A 22617-nucleotide genomic window follows, 5' to 3' on the forward strand; every position below is an offset into this window, starting at 1 on the left:
AAGGTAGGTCTTCATTGTACGGACTTAGGCTTCTCCATAAACGACTTACAGCTTCAGTAAATGCTAAATAGTCAGATATACAATTTTTCCATTAAGTGTCCTCAAATGTCTCTTAATCTTTAGACCACAAATCTTAGTCGAAATCAATAGGAGTGGTCTCAAATTTATACACAAGTAACTCAGTTTCTTGTAAAAGGTCAAGTGTATATTTCCTTTGAGATATATCAACTCGTGATTTGCTACGGGCTATTTCTATGCCAAGAGATAGAAAGTATAGTTTAAGATACTTTTTGACGACTTTTAATATGGTGACAAATATAGTGTGAGTTGAATGGCGAAACCCGACAGACACCATTTAGTTATCGCTATTCAGAATCCCTAAGGGTGTGGCGGGGACCATGGAAAAGTTAATGAGGAATTTTTTGTGGGATGGGCCGGACGGGGACAAACATTGTCATCTGGTATCTTGGGAAAAGGTTAGCTTGCCAAAGAGTAGGGGAGGGCTGGGAAAAGGTTAGCTTGCCAAAGAGTAGGGGAGGGCTGGGGATCGGCAATATCCGTTCAAGGAATAGAGCCTTGTTGGGTAAATGGTGGTGGCGTTTCTCGGAGGAGGGTAATTCGTTGTGGAAGAGGATTGTGGCAAGCAAATACGGCATGCATGAGAATGGATGGGATGCGGGACTGGCAAAACATAACACTTTTCGGAGTCCCTGGAAGTTCATCTCTAGGATTTATCCGGATTTTATTCAATCAGTGAGGTTAGAGGTCAAAGGGGGAAATAGAATTAGGTTCTGGGAGGATTGTTGGGTAGGGCAATTCTCATTTCAGTTTCTGTTTCCTTCACTTTTTCAGATCTCTAGCGCTCATAATAAATCCATTTCTCATTTTCTTTCTAGTGAGTCCATCTCTTCGTTAAATTCTCCTTCGTGGGATTTGCATCTTCGTCGTAATATTAGGGATGAGGAGTTGGGTGAATTGTCTAGTTTGTTGGAGGTTTTGGGTAGGGTTAGCTTAGTGGAGGGAGGGGAGGATGTTCGGAGGTGGAAGTGGGTTGATTCAGGAGTGTTTTCAGTTAAATCCTTCTTTGATTCCTTCTTCTCGGATGATTTGTATCCAAAATTCGATCTTTTCCACATAATCTGGAAGGCTAAGATTCCCTCTAAGGTAAAGGTATTCGCATGGTCAGCGGCCTTGGGAAGATTGCCGACTTGTGATGTGATTCAAAGGAGGTTTCCGAATTGCTCCTTGAGCCCTAATTGGTGTGTTTTGTGTAAACAAGGGGCGGAGAGTCAAGATCATTTGTTGGTTCATTGTACATACACAAGTTTCTTATGGTGGTTGCTGCTGCAGGAAGTGGGTTTGTCATGGGTGGCACCAGGTTCCACGAGAGAGCTATTCGGAGCAGATTTGGGTTGGTCACTGGGAACTAGGGGGAAAATTTTGTGGGGTGTTTTATTGCATTGCGTTTGTTGGATTGTGTGGCTAGAAAGAAACAGAAGGATCTTTGAAGATGAAGAAGATTCGATTGAAGTTAGTTGGACAAGATAAAGTTGAGCGGATCAACTTGGTTACACAATATAAAAGAATTTCAACCTTTTGCTATTTCAGATTTGTATAGGGATTGGAGCTTAGCTTTGAGCTAGATTTACTTGAACCTCTTTTGAGGATTAGTGGATCACTGGTCCACAATTTGTACTTTAATTATTTTAATTATTAATAATATTTGTATTTCTGATAAAAAAAAAAATATTGGGCTTCATACCTATCAGCTGTACCAACTGGCTTGTTTTCCCTTGTGAACACCTTTCCGCAACCACCGGGCACCAGTATGAGTCAACTAGTGCCTCTAGGTATAGATACAAGATTTCACTTCCCTTTGGAAAGTAGCGCATACATTTCTTTATCCATAGCCTGGTTACACTCTTGATTGGCCATTGCTTCTTGATAAGACCTAGGAGTGATAACAGTACACAAGGAAAGGAGAATTGCTCATTAGAAATTTTTTTTATTAAGGCCTTTATGAATGACAATAGGCATATCTAAAATCAGAAACAGGCTGGTGATGGTTAGGATCAATTTTTAGTGTTGATCACGAGAGACCCTCTGTATTTATTCTTTTGGAAATACACTTGCAATGGTTTGGGCATCAAGATAGAGATAGACATATCATTGGAGGAAGGATCTATAGGTCGAGGAAGTGGAAGAAAGAGACCTGATCCATCTATCTTTGTGGAATGAAAATAGGAGAAGCTTAAAAAAAAGGATACATCAGAAAATATATTACAGTAGTCCTTTTCGGAATGAGAATATCCCACAAGTACAATGTATCAACCCATCGAGATCATTCATGACCAATGACTCTGGGCTTTAGTGCAAAAACTGGCCGATGAACAAACAAATATTCAAAAAGTATCTCTGTCACGATCACGAGCCACGGATCTGGTTACGGGTCGATGACGATTTTCTTATGTTTCGGAGTTTTACGTCCTTGTTTACCTATTTTTATTGAGTGATGGAAATTGAGGCTTGAATAACGAGAGAACCTCACGATCTCTGTGAAGATAATTGAGAATAAAACTTGAGCTGCTTGTTTATTTCATTCCAATGGTATAAATACAAGCAAGCACCTAATCTGGATAACAATATTTAAAAATCTAAGGATAAAACCAATCCTAACAAATTGATAAAACCAATCCTTAAACTGGATAAATTCCCCAAGGAATAATCCACTTATTCAAAAGATAACAAAGGATAAACAACCAATCTTCTAAGATGTGAGTGATCGAAATTTGCCATGGGTTCGTCTTTGATAAGTTATGTCTTTTGTGCCTGGAGCATTATGGGCTGCCGAGGTCGTAACATTATCCCCACCTGCAGAAGTGTGATCGTCCTCGAGCACAAAGTAAGGAAACTGAGATTTAAACTTGTCTTCATCAACCCAAGACGCATCAGCAGGGGACAAGCCAACCCAGTGGATTAAAAATTCACGCCGGCCATGACAGGAGCGGGAGTCCAAAACAGCCTGTGGGAACTGTGGCGAGTCTGCAGTGGCAACTGGCGGAAGCTCTGAGCTGTAGGCAGTTTCTCCCTTGAATTGTTTCAAGCACGAGACATGAAAGACAGGGTGGATTCGGGCAGAATCTGGAAGTTTTAGCTTGTACGCCACCTGGACGACCCTTGTCAAAACTTCGAAAGGACCGTAATAACGTGGTGAGAGTTTCTTGTTGGAACGCGAGGCAACACTCGACTAACGATGAGGATGAAGCGTAGTAGCACTCTATCCCCGATCTGAAATTGAACATCACGATGTGAGGCATCATAATGGTCTTTCATTGCGGTTTGGGCTTGCAACAGTTTGTGTCGGAGGTGTTCCAACATCTGATCGCGTGACAACAGTTCTTGATCGACAGCCTCGATCTTAGAGGTACCGGGGCAGTAGGATAGAAGGCGCGGGGAAGGCCGACCATACACGACTCAAACGGTGTCGCACGGAGGGACGAATGGAAGCCCGTGTTGTAGCAAAACTCCGCCCACGATATCCAAGAAGACCATCTTTTTGGGAAGTCCCCAGAAAAACAACGCAAGTACATTTCCACAGTACGGTTGACCGCTTCTGTCTGCCCATCGGACTGCGGGTGATACGCCGATGTGAAGCAAAGCTGGGACCCACTGAGTCGGAAAAGCTCCTTCCAAAAACTGCTGGTAAAGGTGACATCCTTATCACACACAATTGATTCTGGCAGTCCGTGCAACTTGAAAACATGATCAAAGAACAAGCGAGCAACCGAGGGCGCCGTATACGGATGAGAGAGTGGTACAAAGTGGGCATACTTTGAGAACCGATCTACCACCACCAGAATAACATTTTTGCCCTGTGATGATGGAAGCCCCTCAATAAAATCCATTGAGATATCAGTCCACACATGTTGTGGAATTGGTAGCGGTTGAAGTAACCCTGCTGGTTTGTGGTGTTCGACCTTGTTTCGTTGGCAAGTTAGACAAGTGGCCACGAAATTCTTAACTTGAGAACGCATTCCTCGCCAATAGAACTCTCTGGTGATGTGAAAAAGCGTCTTTTGGTAGCCTTCGTGGCAAGAGTTATGAAGGAAAGCCACAATGGTCGAAGTGATGTTAGAATCTGATGGGATGAATAATTTATTATTGTACCATAAGACTCCATCTTTAAAGTCCCAAGGCCCCAAAGCTTCCCCATTTCGAACCTTATTGATAAGAGGCTGCAGGTCCTGGCGTGATGATAATTCTGACTTAATATCATCCACCCAAGTAAGATGCGGTACGGACAATGCGCACACAGAACCCATTGCTTCTGCATCTCGTCGTGAAAGTGCGTCGGCAACTGTATTGGTGCGGCCAGATTTATACTCCACCTGAAAATCAAAGCCCAAAAGTTTACTAACCCAGTGCTGTTGTGGCGAGGTAGTGATACGCTGCTCCAATAAGAATTTCAGACTATAATGATCTGTGCGGACCACAAAAGAATTACCCCAAAAATAAGCCCGCCAATGTCGGACTGCCTTGGCTAACCCAATCAATTCTTTCTCATATGCTGGAAGCTTGCGGTACTGCGGAGCCATGGTGTGGCTATAAAAGGCAATTGGGCGTCCTTTTTGATGGAGGACAACACCTATTCCAGTTTCTGATGCATCGCATTCAACCACACAAGAATCTGAAAAATTAGGCAAGGCAAGAACTGGTGTGGTTGTGAGGGCTGCCTTGAGAGCCTCAAAGGAGCGAGATGTATCCTCCGTCCATGTGAAAGAATTTTTTCTGAGAAGACGGGTAAGCCGTGCTGCAATGATTCCAAAATCCTTAACAAATTTACGGTAATACCCCGCAAGACCCAAAAAACCTCGAAGGGCACGTACAATAGTATGTAGCGGCCACTGGGCAATGGCTCGAATCTTTTTTTCATCTACCTTAACTCCGGACTGAGTGACAACATGACCCAAATATGACACTTCAGTGGTAGCCAATGCACATTTCGATTTCCTGAGGAAAAGTTGGTGTTGCTTGAGAAGCGAAAAAACCAAGCCCAAATGTTGCAAGTGATCCTCCCAAGAAGCACTATAAATAAGAATGTCATCAAAAAAGACCAAGACAAAGCAACGAAGATACCTTCCGAATATGTTGTTCATGAGGGCCTGAAAGGTGGAAGGTGCATTGGTAAGCCCAAAAGGCATTACCAAGAACTCAAAGTGGCCATGGTAAGTTCGGAATGCTGTCATAGGGACACTATCTGGGTCCATTAAAACTTGATGATACCCAAAAACAGTTCACATTTGTTGAGCCAATTCAGTGGATCAAATTTCCCATCAAAGTAAGGAAAATCCAATCGTGGTAATTTGGGCACAAAGAAATTCTCCCTGTCATTATTGCGATGGGATTCTTTGTACTGGAAGGTATGGGAACCCTTGTGGCTATTTTCCCCTTGTTGATCATCCGTCGGATCCTTTCTCGAATTTGTCACCTGAAGCGACAATTCTTCGAATCTCCTCTCCCAGTTTCGTTCCCGCTGTTCTGCCGCCAATTTGTCTTCTTTATGCACGACTAGGAGTGCCTCGAGCTGTTTTTGTAATGTGTTTAGATCTCCCATAACCGCTGTCTCTGATGCCAACTTGTCACGTTCACGAGCCACGGGTCTGGTTACGGGTCGATGGATGTAAAAATCGTCGATGACGATTTTCTTATGTTTCGGAGTTTTACGTCCTTGTTTACCTATTTTTATTGAGTGATGGAAATTGAGGCTCGAATAACGAGAGAACCTCACGATCTCTGTGAAGATAATTGAGAATAAAACTTGAGCTCCTTATTTATTTCATTCCAATGGTATAAATACAAGCAAGCACCTAATCTGGATAACAATATTTAAAAATCCAAGGATAAAACCAATCCTAACAAATTGATAAAACCAATCCTAAAACTGGATAAATTCCCCAAGAAATAATCCACTTATTCAAAAGATAACAAATGATAAACAACCAATCTTCTAAGATGCGAGTGATCGAAATTTGCCATGGGTTCGTCTTTGATAAGTTATGTCTTTTGTGCCTGGAGCATTATGGGCTGCCGAGGTCGTAACAATCTCCGTAGAAAAGATGATATTCGATTTATTAAGGGACATCCACACAAAACATCCTTGCCGAAAAGGTATTAACCTCTATATAGAGATGATATTTTATGTATCATGTGACATCCACACCTATGTTGCATGGATACGGGTACGGGATCGTATCGGATATGACGATACGGAAAATTTTGAAAATATAAGACACGATACAAGTAGGATACGGCTATTATTAAAAAATATATTAATATTATATATATATACATACATATATTTAGTATTAAAAAAAAAATTAAAAATCCTAAAGATAGAAAAGGGGGGAGATAGCAAATATGGCATGCAAGAGAATGTCTCAATTTCAGATTTATTAAGGGATTGAGCTTTTGTCGATTGTTGATATGAGTAGGGTCATGCTTAGACTTTTGTTGTTAGCGGATCACTTGTCCGCCTATTCTAATTAATAGCTTTTCCATAATTAATTTAATATTGTTTCTTATAAAAAAAAAATGTGGCCTCCTCCCAGTTAAAAGACGAAGATTTTAGAGAACCTACACCAAATCTTCCGCTCTTTCTGGTGTTATCTTGTCCCTCTTCAATGAGTGTATGAAACTTCAGGTGCTCCAATTTCTCTCACAACAAGATGAAAAAGAAGGTTGCCCAAGTAGCTTTAAAGCTAAACTTTGAAGAGTTGGTGCAGAAGCACCATGAATAACCCACCAATTAGTCGGAGGCATCAAACCTCGATCACGCATTGCACCATTATCAGAAAAATCATCAATGACCTATGAAGAAGAGGCAAACTCCTCATTGACACTTATTCGTTCGGATGAATTGGAGTAATATATTTCAATGCACTTTTTCCTTTCCCTTGAAACTTCGATGTCCTTAGAGGAGGAAGACGATTGGGAGATTCTTGAGTTGGAGCCACTCATTGCTATAATACCTATATAAAAAAATAGGTAGTTTAACATGACTCATGAACTAATGTTTTTAATGTGCTAAAACTTAGAAACTTAAAAAAAATTTAGAGCTTTACCTTGGATTCAAAGAATGCGCCAAACAATGTAGAGGTGTGTTGCTTTTATTTCATCGCTCCACCAGAATATTATGAACAACCTCATAAAACTTTGAATCTCCACTATGAGGCCCCTTCGAGAGAACAACCCTCATTTTCTCTATCATTCCATCCTATCATTCCATCCTACCACTCATAGACTAAATGTAGACAAGGTTAATCAGTGACGGCTTTCCTTAGCATCTCATGATTTGGACTTGTGAAAACAAGTATATAATAATTTTTTTCCTAAAATTGATCATCCAATATCTTGTACTCCACTACTCTGGCCTTTACTACGCCACCCTCCTTGTACAGATCTCATCTTTTGACTAATCACCATGTTTTCAAGACATTTCTTGATTTATCTGAACCTTTTAAGCATAATGATCGTGGAAGCAAATCGAGTATCCGCAAGTGATAACATCTTTAAGTTTGAGTTATCGATAAACATCGATAATCTCATATTGTGATTCATTTAAAAAAATTTTGATCATTGAAGCATCACTTGCTACTTCTGCTATCCACTTACATTCATCCAAGGCTTATTTGTTTTGCACCGAGTCAGTCGGTGCACAAATATTCTTCAAAGCAAGATTCAGTTTGTAGAACACGAGTCCAAAATATGTGTGTTCACTTTGACTAAACGAGTAACCCCGCAGCTTTGCATACAACAGCATTATCGGTGACCACTTGGACAACATTCTGATGCCCCACTTCATTTATGGACCTTCACAATTTATCGCCACAGGACCATGTTTACACACGACCATGATATTAATTAGCGGTCTTCTTTGCGCATCCGACTAGTGTTTTCATAATCGGACCATTGATCGAACCGGTCTACCTAAAAAAACGGTCCAACCGGTCGGACCGTTTTAACCGGACGGTCGAACCGGAAAACCGTTTATATAATATAATATAATAAATAATATATTTTGAGCTTTAAAAACTCCAAGCAGATTTTGTTGGCTCAAACAATTTTTCAATATAAGCCTTTTCTTTTTGAAGGAGTGAAGTTCTCAATAAATTGGATCCGGTTGGAAGATAACGTGGAATTGTTCGACGATGAGAGAAGTAGAAAGATTGAGGAACGAGAACGACCGAATGGGTAATTTAGGGTTTTTTTAAGGCCAATTCATTTTAATCTGTTTATTAATTAGTCCTCCGAAATTTATTGTTTTTCAACTTAACCCCTAAAACTTTTAATTATTTGAAATTAAGCCCAAATGTACCTGGAAAACGTGTCCAGGTCGTGTCCACGCCGTACCCTAACTGTATCCAAAACGTATCTGACCGGTCAAACTTTTATAAAGTCAACGACACAGGTTTTTCCGTATCCCATACCCGATACTCCAAAAAAGTTTTTTAGGGTAACCCTAGCTACATGGATAGTAGCATTAGGTTATCTCATTTTGGGAGCTAGTCCTTGATGTCCAAAAAGCTAGCAACCTAGAAGAAAGCGTTCCTATCGAGAGGGAGTAGATTGACTTTGATTTCAGCAGTTCTGAATGCTCTTCCATAATGTCTTTATCCAAGGTCCCCTGAGGGCTAGCGCAAGCCATCCATGGAGAAGATTATGATGGAGTTTTTGTGGATGGTCCTGAATGGAGCAAGCCACTTGGTCAATTGAACCAAGTTTTGCAAACCGAAAGAGAGAGGGGACTGGGTGTCGGTAACATTTGTATGAGGAACAAGGCTTTACTAGGAAAATGGTGGTGGTGTTTTTCTAGTGAGAGAGAGTCGTTATGGAAGAGGATTATTGTTAGTAAATACGGGTTGCAGATTATGGGTTAGGATGTGGGTCTAGCGAGGAACATTACTTTTAGGAGCACTTGGAAATTATTTTAAAGATTTATCCGGTTTTTTTGTTGGAAAATGTAGAACCGCCGGAACAATTCCGGCTAAAAAATTTCTACAAATTCGATCAAATCGAATAACACCAGAAGCAATTTCAAAAATCATAGAACATACACATGAATATAAATTAGTGAAGAATTTAAATTTGATAATTAAAGTCTAGAAGCCAACCTCTTGTAGTTTTCCTCTTTGCGTAGTGTATCTTGTGTATGTAGAAACCACAACCTTCCAAACACGATTCTTCCATTCGACGGGAGCGAGTGGGCGCTCAATTTATAGAAGCTCCAATAAATCAGATAAACAATTAAACTTTTTGATCAATTTATCCAATTTATTAATTTCATTATTATTCCACTAAGAATATGAAATTGCACTCTTATTCATTATGGAATATTTTACTCTGCTAGAAGAGCAGTCCATTGATAAAATCATTACCTATGGATTAATCATCCATAGACAATTCGTAATTTGGAATTAGAAATTTTCCGTTTACCTCTCCAATTACTTGTATCCTCATTTAGCAGTATTTCACTAATGGAGTTTAATCATCCATAGACAATTCGTAATTATGACACTGTACCCAATTAATTTATGACACTAGAATCATAGAACATACACATGAATATAAATTAATGAAGAATTTAAATTTGATAATAAAAGTCAGAAAACCAAGCTCTTGTAGTTTTCCTCCTTGTGAATCTGGTGTGCAGAAACCACAGACTTCAAACACGATCATTCCAATCTACGGGAGCGATTGGGCGCTCAAGAACACGCAGAAACTCAAAATTTTTCTCTACTTGTTTTGTCATCACATGAAAACGTAGAGGGGCTTGTCTTTCTTTGATATTTTAATGTTCCCCCCTACTCAAGAATACATCATCCTCAATATATAAAATTGAGATGGCAAAATCTTGAGCGGTTGAGGGATCTCGAAATTCAAAATTTAAAAGAGTAGAAAATTTATCAAATTTTTTTTTCCCAAAAGCAAACCAGCCGATAGCTTCTTTTCAGATTTTTATTTTTATTTTTGTTTTAAATAAAAATATTAAAAGAAAGCATCAACTTTAAAATTGAAATCGAAATGTTCTCAAAATTTCCTTTTTCCTTTTAAAGTCTGTTATCTTTTAATATTTCAGGATTTCTCAAATCCTAAACGATTTTTAAATTTTTGAATATGAATCTCAACAGATCCAATTTTTTAAATATCAAATAATATACAATATATATTCTCAATATGTAAGGATATTATTATAAAATCCAAATCTGTATTATCTAATAATTATTTATATTATATTATAACTAATAAATGTCTCATGTTTAATCATATTTATCTACAAGCCCTTGAAGAAATGGAACAATTTTCCATTGTTACATTTGACTTCTAAATTGTTTTTCTTGTTCGTCATTTATTAAGAAGGCGTACTGGGGATCAAGGACCTATAATTAGAAGTTTCATTAAATCAGATAAACAAGTAAACTCTTCGATCAATTTATCCAATTTATTAATTCCATTATTACTCCGCTAAGAATATGGAATTGCAATCTTCTTCATTATGGAATATTTTACTCTGCTAGAAGAGCAGTTCATTGATAAAGTCATTACATATGGATCAATCTTCCATAGACAATTCGTAATTTGGAGTTAGGAGTATATAATCACCTCAGGATTATGATTTGTCAGTATATGATCATCTTATGATTTAATTAGAATTTCACATTAATAATGGAGTTTATTATGAAAAAAATAATCAAATCTGTCCAAGCCCTACATAATCTCATTATATATAAATGGAGTTATTTGCACCAACCACCCCTGTGAAATATTGAAAATGCACACTTCTTTTCTGTGAAATTTTAATAGGCATCTTCAACCCCGAACTGTTAAAAAATATGCACACTCGCCCCTTCAGATGAGTGATTGTTGCGCACGCGCACCTCATGTAACTGGGCAAAAATTTTGATATTTTTTTTGCACCAAATACCCTTGTGAAATATTAAAAATGCATATTTGATCTCTGTAAAGATAATTTTTAAATCTATTCAACCCATAATACACAATTTTTATTAAAATCTAATTATTAAATATTTAGCAAACATTTTTCGTTTTATTAATTTTATTTTTAATTTTAAATTTATTATGATTATATAATTGTTTTCTAAAAAATATTATTATTTTATCTTGTTATCTTTATTTTATTAAACTTTCTTCTTGTTTCCAACCACTCCATTAAAAATGCATTCAAAAACGAGATTTAAATACCTAAAAATACCAAAATATTAAATCAAAATGATAAGTACCAAATATTTTTAATTTTATTTATTTTTATTTTCAAATTTATAATTTATAATTAATTTATTTTTAAAAAAAATTATTACTTTATCTCCTTATCATTATTTTATCAAATCACTTCGTGTTTTCAAATTCTCGATTAAACTTTATTCATAAATAAGGATTTAAATATCTAAAAATACCAAAATATTGAACCAAATGATAAGTTATGAGTGTTACTTTTTCGATTTAGAATTATATAAGAATGTTTTTCTTTATTATTTATTACAAATTGTGCAATTCATATTCTCGAAAAATTTAAATTTTGGTTCAATAATATATAGTCCTAAATCGAAAAACAATATGTTTGAACCTATCAGTTTAGTTCAATATTTTGGTACTTGAAATTACTTAAATATTTGTTTATGAATGCATGTTTAATGAAAAAGTTGGAAATACGAAGTGAATTTAATAAAATAATGATAATAGGATAAAGTAATAATATTTTTTAGAAAATAATTAATTAATGATAATCAAATTAAAATAAAAAATAAAAATTAATAAAACAAAAATTGTTTTCTAAATATTTATAATTGGATTTTATTAAAAATTGTGTATTATGGGTTTTTTCACGGGGGTCAAGTATGCATTTTTAATATTTCACAGGGGTATTTGGTGCAAAAAAAATATCAAAATCTTTTTCCAGTCGCATGAAGGGTGCGTGCGCAACAATCACTCACTTGAAGGGGCGACTGTGCTAATTTTTTAAAAGGTCAGGGTTGAAGATGCCTATTAAAATTTCACAGGAGAGACGTGTGCATTTTCAATATTTCACAGGGGTGGTTGATACAAATAATTCTATATAAATGCCCCTATCTAGATGTCTCCAAATCGACGGTCCGGATAAGACGGTCACATTCCAAATGTTCATGGGTCGCATTATTGATTCTTTAATTAAAGATCCAATACTCAACAAACAAAATTGTTCGATAATAAATGTCACTTTTATTAATAAAAACATGTACAATTACAATGCTTTAAGGGCACTATCCCCAACATGTTCTTCAGTTGGTGAGCGTTGTCGTAAAAGGGGGCAATAAGATCAGATTTTTGGGAGGATAGATGGCAGGATTCAACATCTAACTCTTCCTTTCCTTCTTGGAATTTCCACTTTCGACGGACTGTCGGGACCTAAGGGATGAGGAGCTAATAATCTGAGTGTACTGCTGGGGTCCTTGGAAAAGGTTAGTTTGACCGTAGGGGTCAAGGATGTTAGGAAGCGGGTATGGGATTTCTCGGGGAATTTTTCAGTAAAATCTAATTTCGATTCCTTTTTTCCAGATAAAATATGTTCCCCATGTTTCGCTCATTTCCACTCCATTTGGAAAACACCTAATTCCATCTAAAGTTCAAGGGTTCTCGTGGACTGCTGTGCTTGGAAAATCACCGACTTGCGAGATGACACAAAAGAGGTATCCCACATGTTCTCTCTGTTAGCAACCAAAATTTAATACTGAAAATTGTATATATCCCAGAGCAAGCTGTGTAAACCCTAGCTGAAATGCTAGTAACTACTAGCCAAAGCTAGTTACAAAGTACAGAATAATAACCGAATGAATCCTCACAAGATAAAACTCTTCACGTTTTATTCCTCTTCACTCACACATCTAGATTCTTCCATGGGCTTGAGACTTAAGACTAAAGTCCATAACAATACCACCATCTCGAAAATCAGCCTTGGCCTCAAGGCTGAGATTTAGAACTTCATCTTCTATGAATTCAGCATCCTTAACTATCTCAAAACCAAGTTCAAAAAACTCATTACCAAAATAGAGGAGATAAAGAGGATACTCTTCAACCCACTCTTTAGTTATCTCAGATTTGTTGACTCTTTTGTAAAATCCCTTCACTACAGCTACGTCCTGTGCAGTAACAACATAGTCTCGCCCCCAATAATCCATCACAGTTTTTGTACCCGCAACAAGATTTTCTCTTTCATCCTCAGTAATTGCATGAGCAATTAACAAGATTTTCTTTTCATCCTCAGTAATTGCATGAGCAAGGTATTCAAGTATACAAATGTTTCCCAAATCCTCATCAAGGAGAATAGAAGAGCTAATCAAACCCCAATACCCCAAGAACCTTTCAGTTATAAAACCACCAACACATTTATTTGAGTTGTCCTCTCCTTCAACTTTGTATTGAAGAAATGCAACACCCTTGCTCTCATACGCCAAAAGAATACACCAAACAACCATATCTTCCCAACGCAAACCTCGAAAACCACACCTTTATTAAGAAGATGGTGAATGCTATCGCACAATACTCTGTTCAAAAGTACAAATCTTCGGCCTGCAACTAAGTTGACAATTCTTCCATAGTGATGGCAGATTGTGCATATAGGCCGTTTCTATCTCGATTTCTGCGAACCTTGGATCCACGATTCATTTTCAAATGCATAAAGGTTGTAGTTGGGCCAAAGGCCCATTCTTCCTTCCAACCCTTGCCCATAAATATTTCTAACCTTGCCCACTCTCCTGCCACCCCATTGCCCTTTTCTCCTTCGATAAACGCCTGCCTTGTCCACCAGCCATACCAACTGGCAGATCAACTAACATGCTTGCTAAAGAAAGATCCATCCAAACTGAACCCTAGAAAACCCACCTGACCCAATAAATTTTCAGTCTTTTCAATTCGCTTCCTCACTATCTGACTGGCGTCAGTTATGGATTCAACGCCGACTGCCCGTCGGCCGACCCCTGGGTCGATGGTTGATGACCCTCCGGCCAACCCTAGCTGATGGTTCCAACCTCGGCTCCCTATAGATTTGTCTGCTTTGGCTTGTCTTATGATTTTTGACGCTAAGTTCAATAGGCATTGATTCTGTTGGTCTATTTCTTTTTGTTGGGCCCAACATGTGGCATAGCCCAAGTATCTTTTAGTTCTAACCCATTTTGAATATATCCAAACCTCAACAACAACAAGAGGCAGTACCGGAAATCCATTCCACCAACTTTCACCCATCCAAGGCCAACACATCTCACTATCACCATACTTGTCAACCCTAATCCAAAAAATCACTAAAATGATTACCTACCTCCAAACTGCGGAAATAATTATATTTGGGTAGTGCCGTAGTGGGCTATTTCTCCGTTCGCATTCCCATCTCTGACCCCTTTAATGTTGTGGCCCAAGGGTTGTTTTCCTGCCAAATCCAATTGCTCCAAGAGAACGAACAACCCGGTGTGCACGCCCTTGACCATCTGCCGTCTTTGCATCAGCGAAGCACGACACTCTTCTGGTTTCATGGATTTTCGTCCACAATACCGTCCGATTAACACTCTGGTGCTGATTTCTGGGCGTCGCACAACCCTGAATATCTCTCTCATCTGGCCGTCCTCGTCGAACTCCACCACTTTGGGTCGTTCAGTTTGTTTTAGATCACCACCAAGAGGATCTGAATACTCTGTCGATTTTTCCTTAACCTCAACTTGATTTGAATCTTGAATTATTTGGGATAAATGAGGTTTAAGCTTCTCTGCACAATTATGAAAAAACTTCTCAGCCAACGTCTTTACATTTGACGGAGCCTCCTCACTGTTATGTTCCTTGGCAGTCAAAATGGGCGTGAGTAAAGCTAAAGTTATATCCTCATTCTCTTCTAACACAAGAGTCATTACAGCCTCCATAGATTCGAAAATAATTTCCGAGTGTTTCACCCTCATAGCTCTAAGAAAGTGCAGGAACATCTCAATAATCAACTGATTGCATTCTTGATCCAACATGATAAAACATGACCTGATCTTAGCCATGGTTTCAAGAATGGAGACGCTCTTTATGTGAGCTCTGCTGTTGAACAATGAGACCATAAGTTCAAAAACCTTCCTCATTTTGTCATCATCATATGGAGCATTTGGTGCCGTAATTCTGGTAATCTTGCTAATGCAAGCAGCTACTCTTACTTTTATCTCAGCATCTGAGTGATTGAGAAAGTTTTCTGCTATCAGCGCATCCATCACCGGTGACTGATCCACCTTCGCCAGTAGCTTCTCAAGTCTATCAAGGAGAGAGAGAAGTTCCTCCAGAGATCGAACGTGTTGAGAAAGAGGAGCACCAAATTTGTAAGTCGTCCTTCTAGCTTCATGTCCAACCACGTGGTTGCTATTTTTCCTTCTAGCTTCATGTCCAACCACGTGGTTGCTATTTTTCTTCTCCTCCGATGATGATCCGGCAGGTCAGACCAATTGTTAGCAACCACAATTTAGTGCCGAAAATTGAATATATCCCAGAGCAAGCTCTGTAAACCCTAGCCGAAATGTTAGTAATTCCCTAGCCAAAGCTAGTTACAAAGGACAGAATAATAACCGAATGAATCCTCACAAGCTACAACTCCCCACGTTTTATTCCTCTTCACTCACACATCTAGATTCTTCCATGGGCTTGAGACTCTTGGGCCTCAATCCAATCTATCAAGGCCCATAAGACTAAAGTTCATAACACTCTGTCCAAGTTGGTGTGAGTTCTGTAGGCAAGAGGAGACCCAGGATCATTTGTTCATCCATTGTCCTTTTATGAGCTCAATCTGGTTCAAAGTTTTGAAGGATTTGGGTCTGTTTTGTGTTCTTCCGATTCCACAAGAGATTTATTTGTGGAAGATCTTTGTCGGGATTTGGTCAGAAGGGGGAGAATTTTTTGGGTGGTCATATTTCATCGCGTATGTTGGTCGGTGTGGTTAGAAAGGAACATGAGGATTTTTGAAAATGAAGAAGACTCGTTTGAAGATCTTTGGGACAAGATAAAATTTAGGTTTCCAAGTTGGACTTCGAAGATTGCGGATTTCGAACCTTTTACGGTCTCAAATTTGTGTAGGGATTGTAATTTAATACTATGTTCAAGTGACTTGGGTTTTAACTTTATCATGTGTGGAGCTCTGGTCTGCATTTTGTAATTATTCTTCTTTTTAATATAATATATATGCTATTGTTTCCGGGGAAAAAAAATCCATCATCTAAAGCATACTCTCCTAATAATGCTATATGAATTCATGCTTTAATACAACACGGATTTTCTAACAAGCGGTCTTCGTTTCTTTATTTTTCACGTGCTACTTGGTAGTCTTCTTTCGAAACATCAACTAGAAAAACATGTAGGATTTATTATTTCCCCTTAAATCTAAAAATCAATCTACCATTTTGACCGCCGTTTCATTTTTAGTTCGTAGGGACTTGTACGATAATGGGTTAGATATGTCATAGGTTGGTTGGTGTACTTGGGAGTTTTGTTGAGATTGGTGTATGAGACTGCAACTTCCACTACTTAATGAATTTTTGCTTTTGTGAACCACTGCTTGGAATGTAGCTGACACGGAGTAAATCAACGCAAGCCATGTGCAACATCTATGCTGCAGTCTCATTTATCTGCCTTGGTGATGCTGAATCTTCTTCAAAGGTGGCACCTTCTCCTTAAAATTCTAGAGTTTTAGTGTCCATATGGCCTTGTTAAGATATTATTATGCAACCTAATTTTCACACAGGCTGTTGATTTGATTGGACCCGTTATGGGAGTGATTGATTCTTTTGTTGGGATGCGAGAAAAAACCAGTACCCTTTATACTTATGGATTTCTTCTGATGAGGCAACAGAATGTACAAGAAGCCAGGTAGTCGTTGAATGAGACAATGCTTATTTTATTTTGTCAATTTGTGTTCATTAACATGCTAATTTTCGTTTTCGAGTTCAGCTGTATTGCGTCCTTTTGCCGATCAAAGATGTTAAAAAATTTGCTCTACTTATAATTTTGTAAAGTTGCATCCCACCTCCATCTATTAAATTGTTCAGATGCAAGGTATCATAAGTCTATCTATATTGCATTCAATTTTCTTAGTTGGACAGGAAATATACATTTTGGCCTTTGGGTGACTGAGTTTTACTGTACTTCTCTCGTGTTAATGGGTATAAAAATCAATGTTTAAGTAGTTATGTGGCATCTCATTTAGGCTCATGCTAGAGTTGGCACTTACTGTTACTGTCTTTTTTCCCATCTTTTCAATAGTTATTCTGATTAATTGGAATGCTACCAATAAGATGCTTACCAAACTGTTTTCATGGAGACATTGGGCTGGCATTTCCTATATTAAGGTGAAATTTGTCCAGCATGGGAAACTGTGTTTTTGCATTTTCAGTTGGAAAAGGGAGTAGAAGCTAGTAGATTGTGTTCCTTAACCCCATTTGCTCGGTTTTAACCTTGAGTAATACAACTGCCAAAAGTCTGTTGAATGTATTGAAATTTTGATTCAGATAGAAAAGGATTTGATGCTACCTTGACCGAAGGAGTAAGGATGTGTTTTTTCAACAACAAATTTTGGATTGAATGCAAAAATGGGAAGGCAGAGAAGTGATATTTGAAAGTGATTTCTCTAGATATGAGTAACCCATGATTTCTTTCTCAGTTGAAGTTATTGCAATTGTTCAAATGGAGATAATTGAAAATTGTTGGGAGGTGAGATTTTTTAGTATGAGGCCAGAAAATGATTCTAATGTATTGGGATTGCGCAAAATCTATTTAGTTTCTGTTTGGTAGGCAACAGGCCTTGGTCAAGTCGGGCAGTATTTATTATTATGTTAAATTATTTAACAACTTGAGATCCTAGAAGTTCTGCAGCATGCTGTCAAGCATTAGTTCATAAAATCCGATTTATTCCTTGCTTTTTTATTATTTCATAAAGCTTCTATATCTTCAGTTGATTATGGAAGTTGTTGATATACCAGTCTAAGATTTTGCTCACCTTGAAAAGGAAAAATTTCTTGAGCAAAGATGTCCCGTAGCAGATCTTATACTTGATTTCATTGGGTTTATTAGCTGACACACAGGGAAAAGCCCCAATCCAAATTAATACGTATATTGAGATCCCTCTAATCTCTCATTTCTTTACATAGTCTATAATTTAATGCAGACTCCGGCTGGCCTCCGGTTTGCAGATGACTCATACTTTTATGGGAAATCTTCAACTTGTTTCGCAATATTTGACTCTGCTTGGAAATTTGGCACTTTCCCTGCATGACACTGTACAAGCTAAAGAGATCTTAAGATCTGCGCTAACATTGGCAAAGAAGCTCAATGACATTCCAACTCAAAATTGGGTTCTGTCCAATTTAACAGGTATATACAAGAGTTGGGCTCTTGGACTTTCGATTATCGTGACTGTTTTGTCAGAGACAATTTCATGGCATTAGTAAAATTTTAGACAGATAAATTGATTTATTTCTTGTGTGATCTGCATTTCCATTTTATGGTAGAAAATTATGATTATTTACTCCATTACCTCTGATGCAGTCCATATCCGCAGTTAAATGAGCGCAAAGCTAGTAACACAGATTGTGTGTTGCATCTTCATAATGGAAGGTGTGGAATGGAGTCCTATTGATAGTGAGGCTAGGTTGGAGCTTGAGAGACCTTTTTGAGAGGGGGAGATAGAGAATGCAGTCTTTGAAAGCGATGGGGCAAAAACGCTGGGACCAGATGGGTTCACAATGGCAGTTTACCAAGAATGTTAGGACATTATAAAGATGAATTGGCTGGAGTATTTCAATGAATTATTTGATGGGGGAATTATCAATGGCATTAGCAACGAAACATACATATGTTTGATACCAAAAAAACTAGAATCAGTTCAAATTAAGACTTTCATCCTATCAGATTGGTCACCAGTCTTTACAAAATTAGCGCAAAAGTTTTGTCCTCGAGATTAAAGAAGGTAATGCCTCTCACAATAGCAAACTCTCTGAGTGCTTTATTGAAGGAAGGCGGATTCTAGATTGCTATCTTATTGTAAATGAGCTGGTGGAGGGATTTAGGTTTAAAAAAAGAAGTGGATGGGTTGATTTTGAAAAAGCTTATGACAATGTCGATTGGAGTTTCATGGATTTTGTTATACTTAGGAAGGTTTTGGGGAACGGTGTAGAAGATGGATTAAGGCATGCCTTTCGAGTGTGTCTTTCTCAATTCTCATCAATGGTAGGCTGAGGGGTAAGTCCAAGGGTGTAAAAAGACTTAGACAAGTCGACAAGGCAATAGCAATGGATCTCATCTGAGTTTGGGAGGTAGGTAGAAAGAGGGTTGAGAGTTTGCATATTCAGTTTGCGGATGATAGTATGTTCTTTGTAAAGAAGGATAGTCATTTAAGTTTTTTGTTGAAGGCTTTGTACTCTTTTAGCGAGATGTAAGGGTTAAAGGTCAATTTGGATAAAAGCTCATTATTGGGCTTAATCGTGAAGAAGAGGAAGTGGAAGGGTTAGCTAGAGAAATTGGTTGTGGGACAGGGTCTTGGCCCACTAGATAATTTGGGGTTCCATTAGGTGGAAATCCTTTAAAAATTTCTTTTTGGGAGCTAGTACTTTTCAAAATGTCCAAGAAGCTAGCGAGTTAGAAGAAAGTGTTTCTATCAAGAATCTCAGCGGTGTTGAATGTTTTACCAATGTATTTTATGTCTTTATCTAGGATTCCTCGGGGGTAGCGGAAGCCATGTAGAAGATTGCGAGGGATTTCGTGGGATGAGCCAGATGGGAAGCACCATTGTCACTTGGTCACTTGGGACCAAGTTTGTAGACCAAAGGAGAGTGGGGGCTTGCGTATAGGTAACATCTGTCTGAGGAACAGGGCCATTTTAGGTAAATGGTGGTGGAGATTTTCCAGTGAGAGGGAGTCATTGTGGAAGAAGATTGTGATTAGTAAATATGGATTACAGGATAATGGATGGGATGCGGGCCTAGCTAGGAGTGCTACTTTTAGAAGTCCTTGGAAATTTATTTCGAAGATGCATCTGACTTTTCTCAAGTTAGTGAGGGTTGTGGTAAGAGGAGGAAACAAGATCAGGTTTTGGGAGGACAGGTGGTGTGGGGATTCCTCATTTCAGGAACTTCTTCCATCATTATTCCAGATTTCTTTGGCTCATAATCAGCCTATCTCTCACTTTTTCTGTCCAATCCATCATCCAACTTTTCCATTCGTTCATGGAGTCTACACTTTCGTCGGGACTTGAGGGATGACGAGGTGATCGACTTGAGAGTTTTGCTGGGGTCCTTGGACAGGGCAAGTTTGATTGAAGGAGTTGATGATGTTAGGAAGTGGGTTTGGGATTCCTTGAGCCTTTTTTCAATGAAATCTTTCTTTCCAGAGGATACTTTTCCCTCATTTCCTCTTTATCATACTATTTGGAAAGCGCCGACTCCGTCAAGGTGCAAGTGTTCTCGTGGGCTGCTGTGCTTGGAAAACTACCGACTTGCGAGATGATGCAATTGAGTTACCCCACTTGTTATCTTTGCCTAAGTTGGTGTGTGTTGTGTAGGCAAAAGGTCCAAAACCCAGGACCATTTGCTCATCCATTGTCCTTCTACGAGTTTTCTATGGTTCAAAGCTTTGGCGGAGTGGGTCTGGTTTGGTATCCTTGAGATCCATTAGGGATTTATTCGTGCAGATCTTGGTCGCAATCTAGGTAAGAGGTGTAGAATTTTCTAGGCGGTGGTAGTTCATTGTATATGTTGGTTAGTTTGGTTGGAGAGAAATAGGAGGATTTTTTAAGATAAAGTTCAGGGTTCCGTGTCGGATTTCGAAGAATGTGGAGTTCAAATCTTTTTCAATTACAGATTTGTATAGGATTGGTGTCTAATATTACCCCAAGATGACTATGGTTTTTACCTTATCTTGCGTGGAACTCTGGTCCGTTTTCTGTAATCAATATTGTCTATATCTTTATTAATATAGTTTCGTTTCCAATAAAGAAAAATAGTAGAGTTAGCACATTTAAAACCATGGATTTTTATCTTTATTTCTACTGGTTATGTGAAAGATCAGTTGCTAGAACAATGAGGCTACAAGGCTCAATGTCGGTGCATTTTCTTTGCGTTTTTTTACAGAGTTTGAAGTTGCTTTTTATTTTTGGCGTGCATGTCAATATATTTCATTCTGGTAATCTGTCTATCTTCTACTTCAGCTTTGTACCAGCAATCAGGGGAGAAACAGAGTGAAATGGAGAATGTGGAGTATCAAAGGAGAAAAGTAGAAGATTTGCAGCAAAGGCTTGCCAGTGCACGTATATCCATTCATCATAATGAACTGGTAAAGTCATTGTGGTCTTGTGACTATCTGTCATTATGATCAAGTGTTAACAGAAACGGAAATTGCATTTACTGGTATTGGAACTCACCTCATATTCATGCATGCATTTGATAGATTAGCAAAGTAAAACTACAAGCTCCTCAATTGAACGAGTCAAATATTAAGCGATCTATGGTGGGCCCTTCCCAGAGTGTCGGTCTTGACATTCCAGAATCGATTGGTTTATCTGCTCCATGGCCAACGCGTTCCTCAGCTAGGCTTATGGATGTCGACATTGCGAGGCTTGGGAAGAGAAAAATATAGCAGCCCTAGTGTAAATTTACTTGTTCGACATATTACAGCATGAAGTATTATAACCATTATAGTGTGTGAAGCCCTGTGGTGTTATAGAATCTTTTCCGTGTGAAGGTTTTACATTGTATATTTAAATGTTTAACACAAATTTTTCGCAACTCAGCTATTTATTTGATGTAGTTTTATGCATAGCGTGCTTTCTATTTCAGAGAACTAATTATAAAGGGATCAGCTGTTCTGTTTGTGTGGAGCATCTTCTTTCATTTCATAAATTTCTGCACTTCAACCGTTTAGAGAATTGATATTTTGTGTGGTCCTGTATCCATGGCTGCTCAAATCATTGTTTGATGTTCTGTGTCACAGTAATGGTTGCTATCGCGGATTTGAATGTTGAGCAAGAAATTATTAGGTTCTAATAATTTCATTTCAGCTCAAATTTTTTTTTTTTTTTCACCTTGCTTGAGCTCTAGAAGTTGCCGTGCTTTCACTTCACTCTAAAATGCTTATATTTTCCATAATGCGAGAGAAGGGGTGGGAATGGGGATGGGGATGTTTATAGAAAACTAATAATTAAGATTGGAAAACAAAATCCATCTTACGTTGTGGTTACATGGATTTGACTCATATACAAGTAGCGTGTTCAAATTTCGGATAAAACATAAATAACATAAATCCAAATTGAAAAAACCAAACACGGAACCGAAAATCGAATTTTCAAATTCGGATATAAATGTTAAAATCTAAACTTATTTGGTTCGATTTTTTATTACATATGTCAAAATCGTGCCGATTGAAAAAATTGAAATTTAATTAAATTAATAATTATATTTATATTATATATTTTACGGGATGATATTTAGTGAATGGAAGAACATTTTTAGTGATTTTTAGTTGATTATTCTTTGTTGAAGTCATTTAAATTTTGAATTTAAAATTTTTACG

General features: G+C 38.0%; 1 protein-coding gene across 2 annotated transcripts in view; it reads left to right on the forward strand.

Moving 5' to 3' along the window:
- LOC140878606 (sister chromatid cohesion protein SCC4) overlaps positions 1 to 21919 on the forward strand; it is a 38617-nt gene extending 16698 nt beyond the window's left edge. For both annotated transcript variants that reach the window (XM_073282230.1, XM_073282226.1), the window contains 5 exons: positions 16627 to 16716; positions 16802 to 16926; positions 18221 to 18426; positions 21257 to 21381; positions 21496 to 21919. In XM_073282230.1, the coding sequence (XP_073138331.1) occupies positions 16627 to 16716; positions 16802 to 16926; positions 18221 to 18426; positions 21257 to 21381; positions 21496 to 21684 (735 nt within the window). In that variant the 3' untranslated portion in view covers positions 21685 to 21919. The remainder of the gene's footprint in view (positions 1 to 16626; positions 16717 to 16801; positions 16927 to 18220; positions 18427 to 21256; positions 21382 to 21495) is intronic.
- The last annotated feature ends 698 nt before the right edge of the window (positions 21920 to 22617 follow it).

The sequence above is a fragment of the Henckelia pumila genome, chromosome 1 (assembly GCF_033568475.1).
Source record: "Henckelia pumila isolate YLH828 chromosome 1, ASM3356847v2, whole genome shotgun sequence".
Classification (NCBI taxonomy): Eukaryota; Viridiplantae; Streptophyta; class Magnoliopsida; order Lamiales; family Gesneriaceae; genus Henckelia; species Henckelia pumila.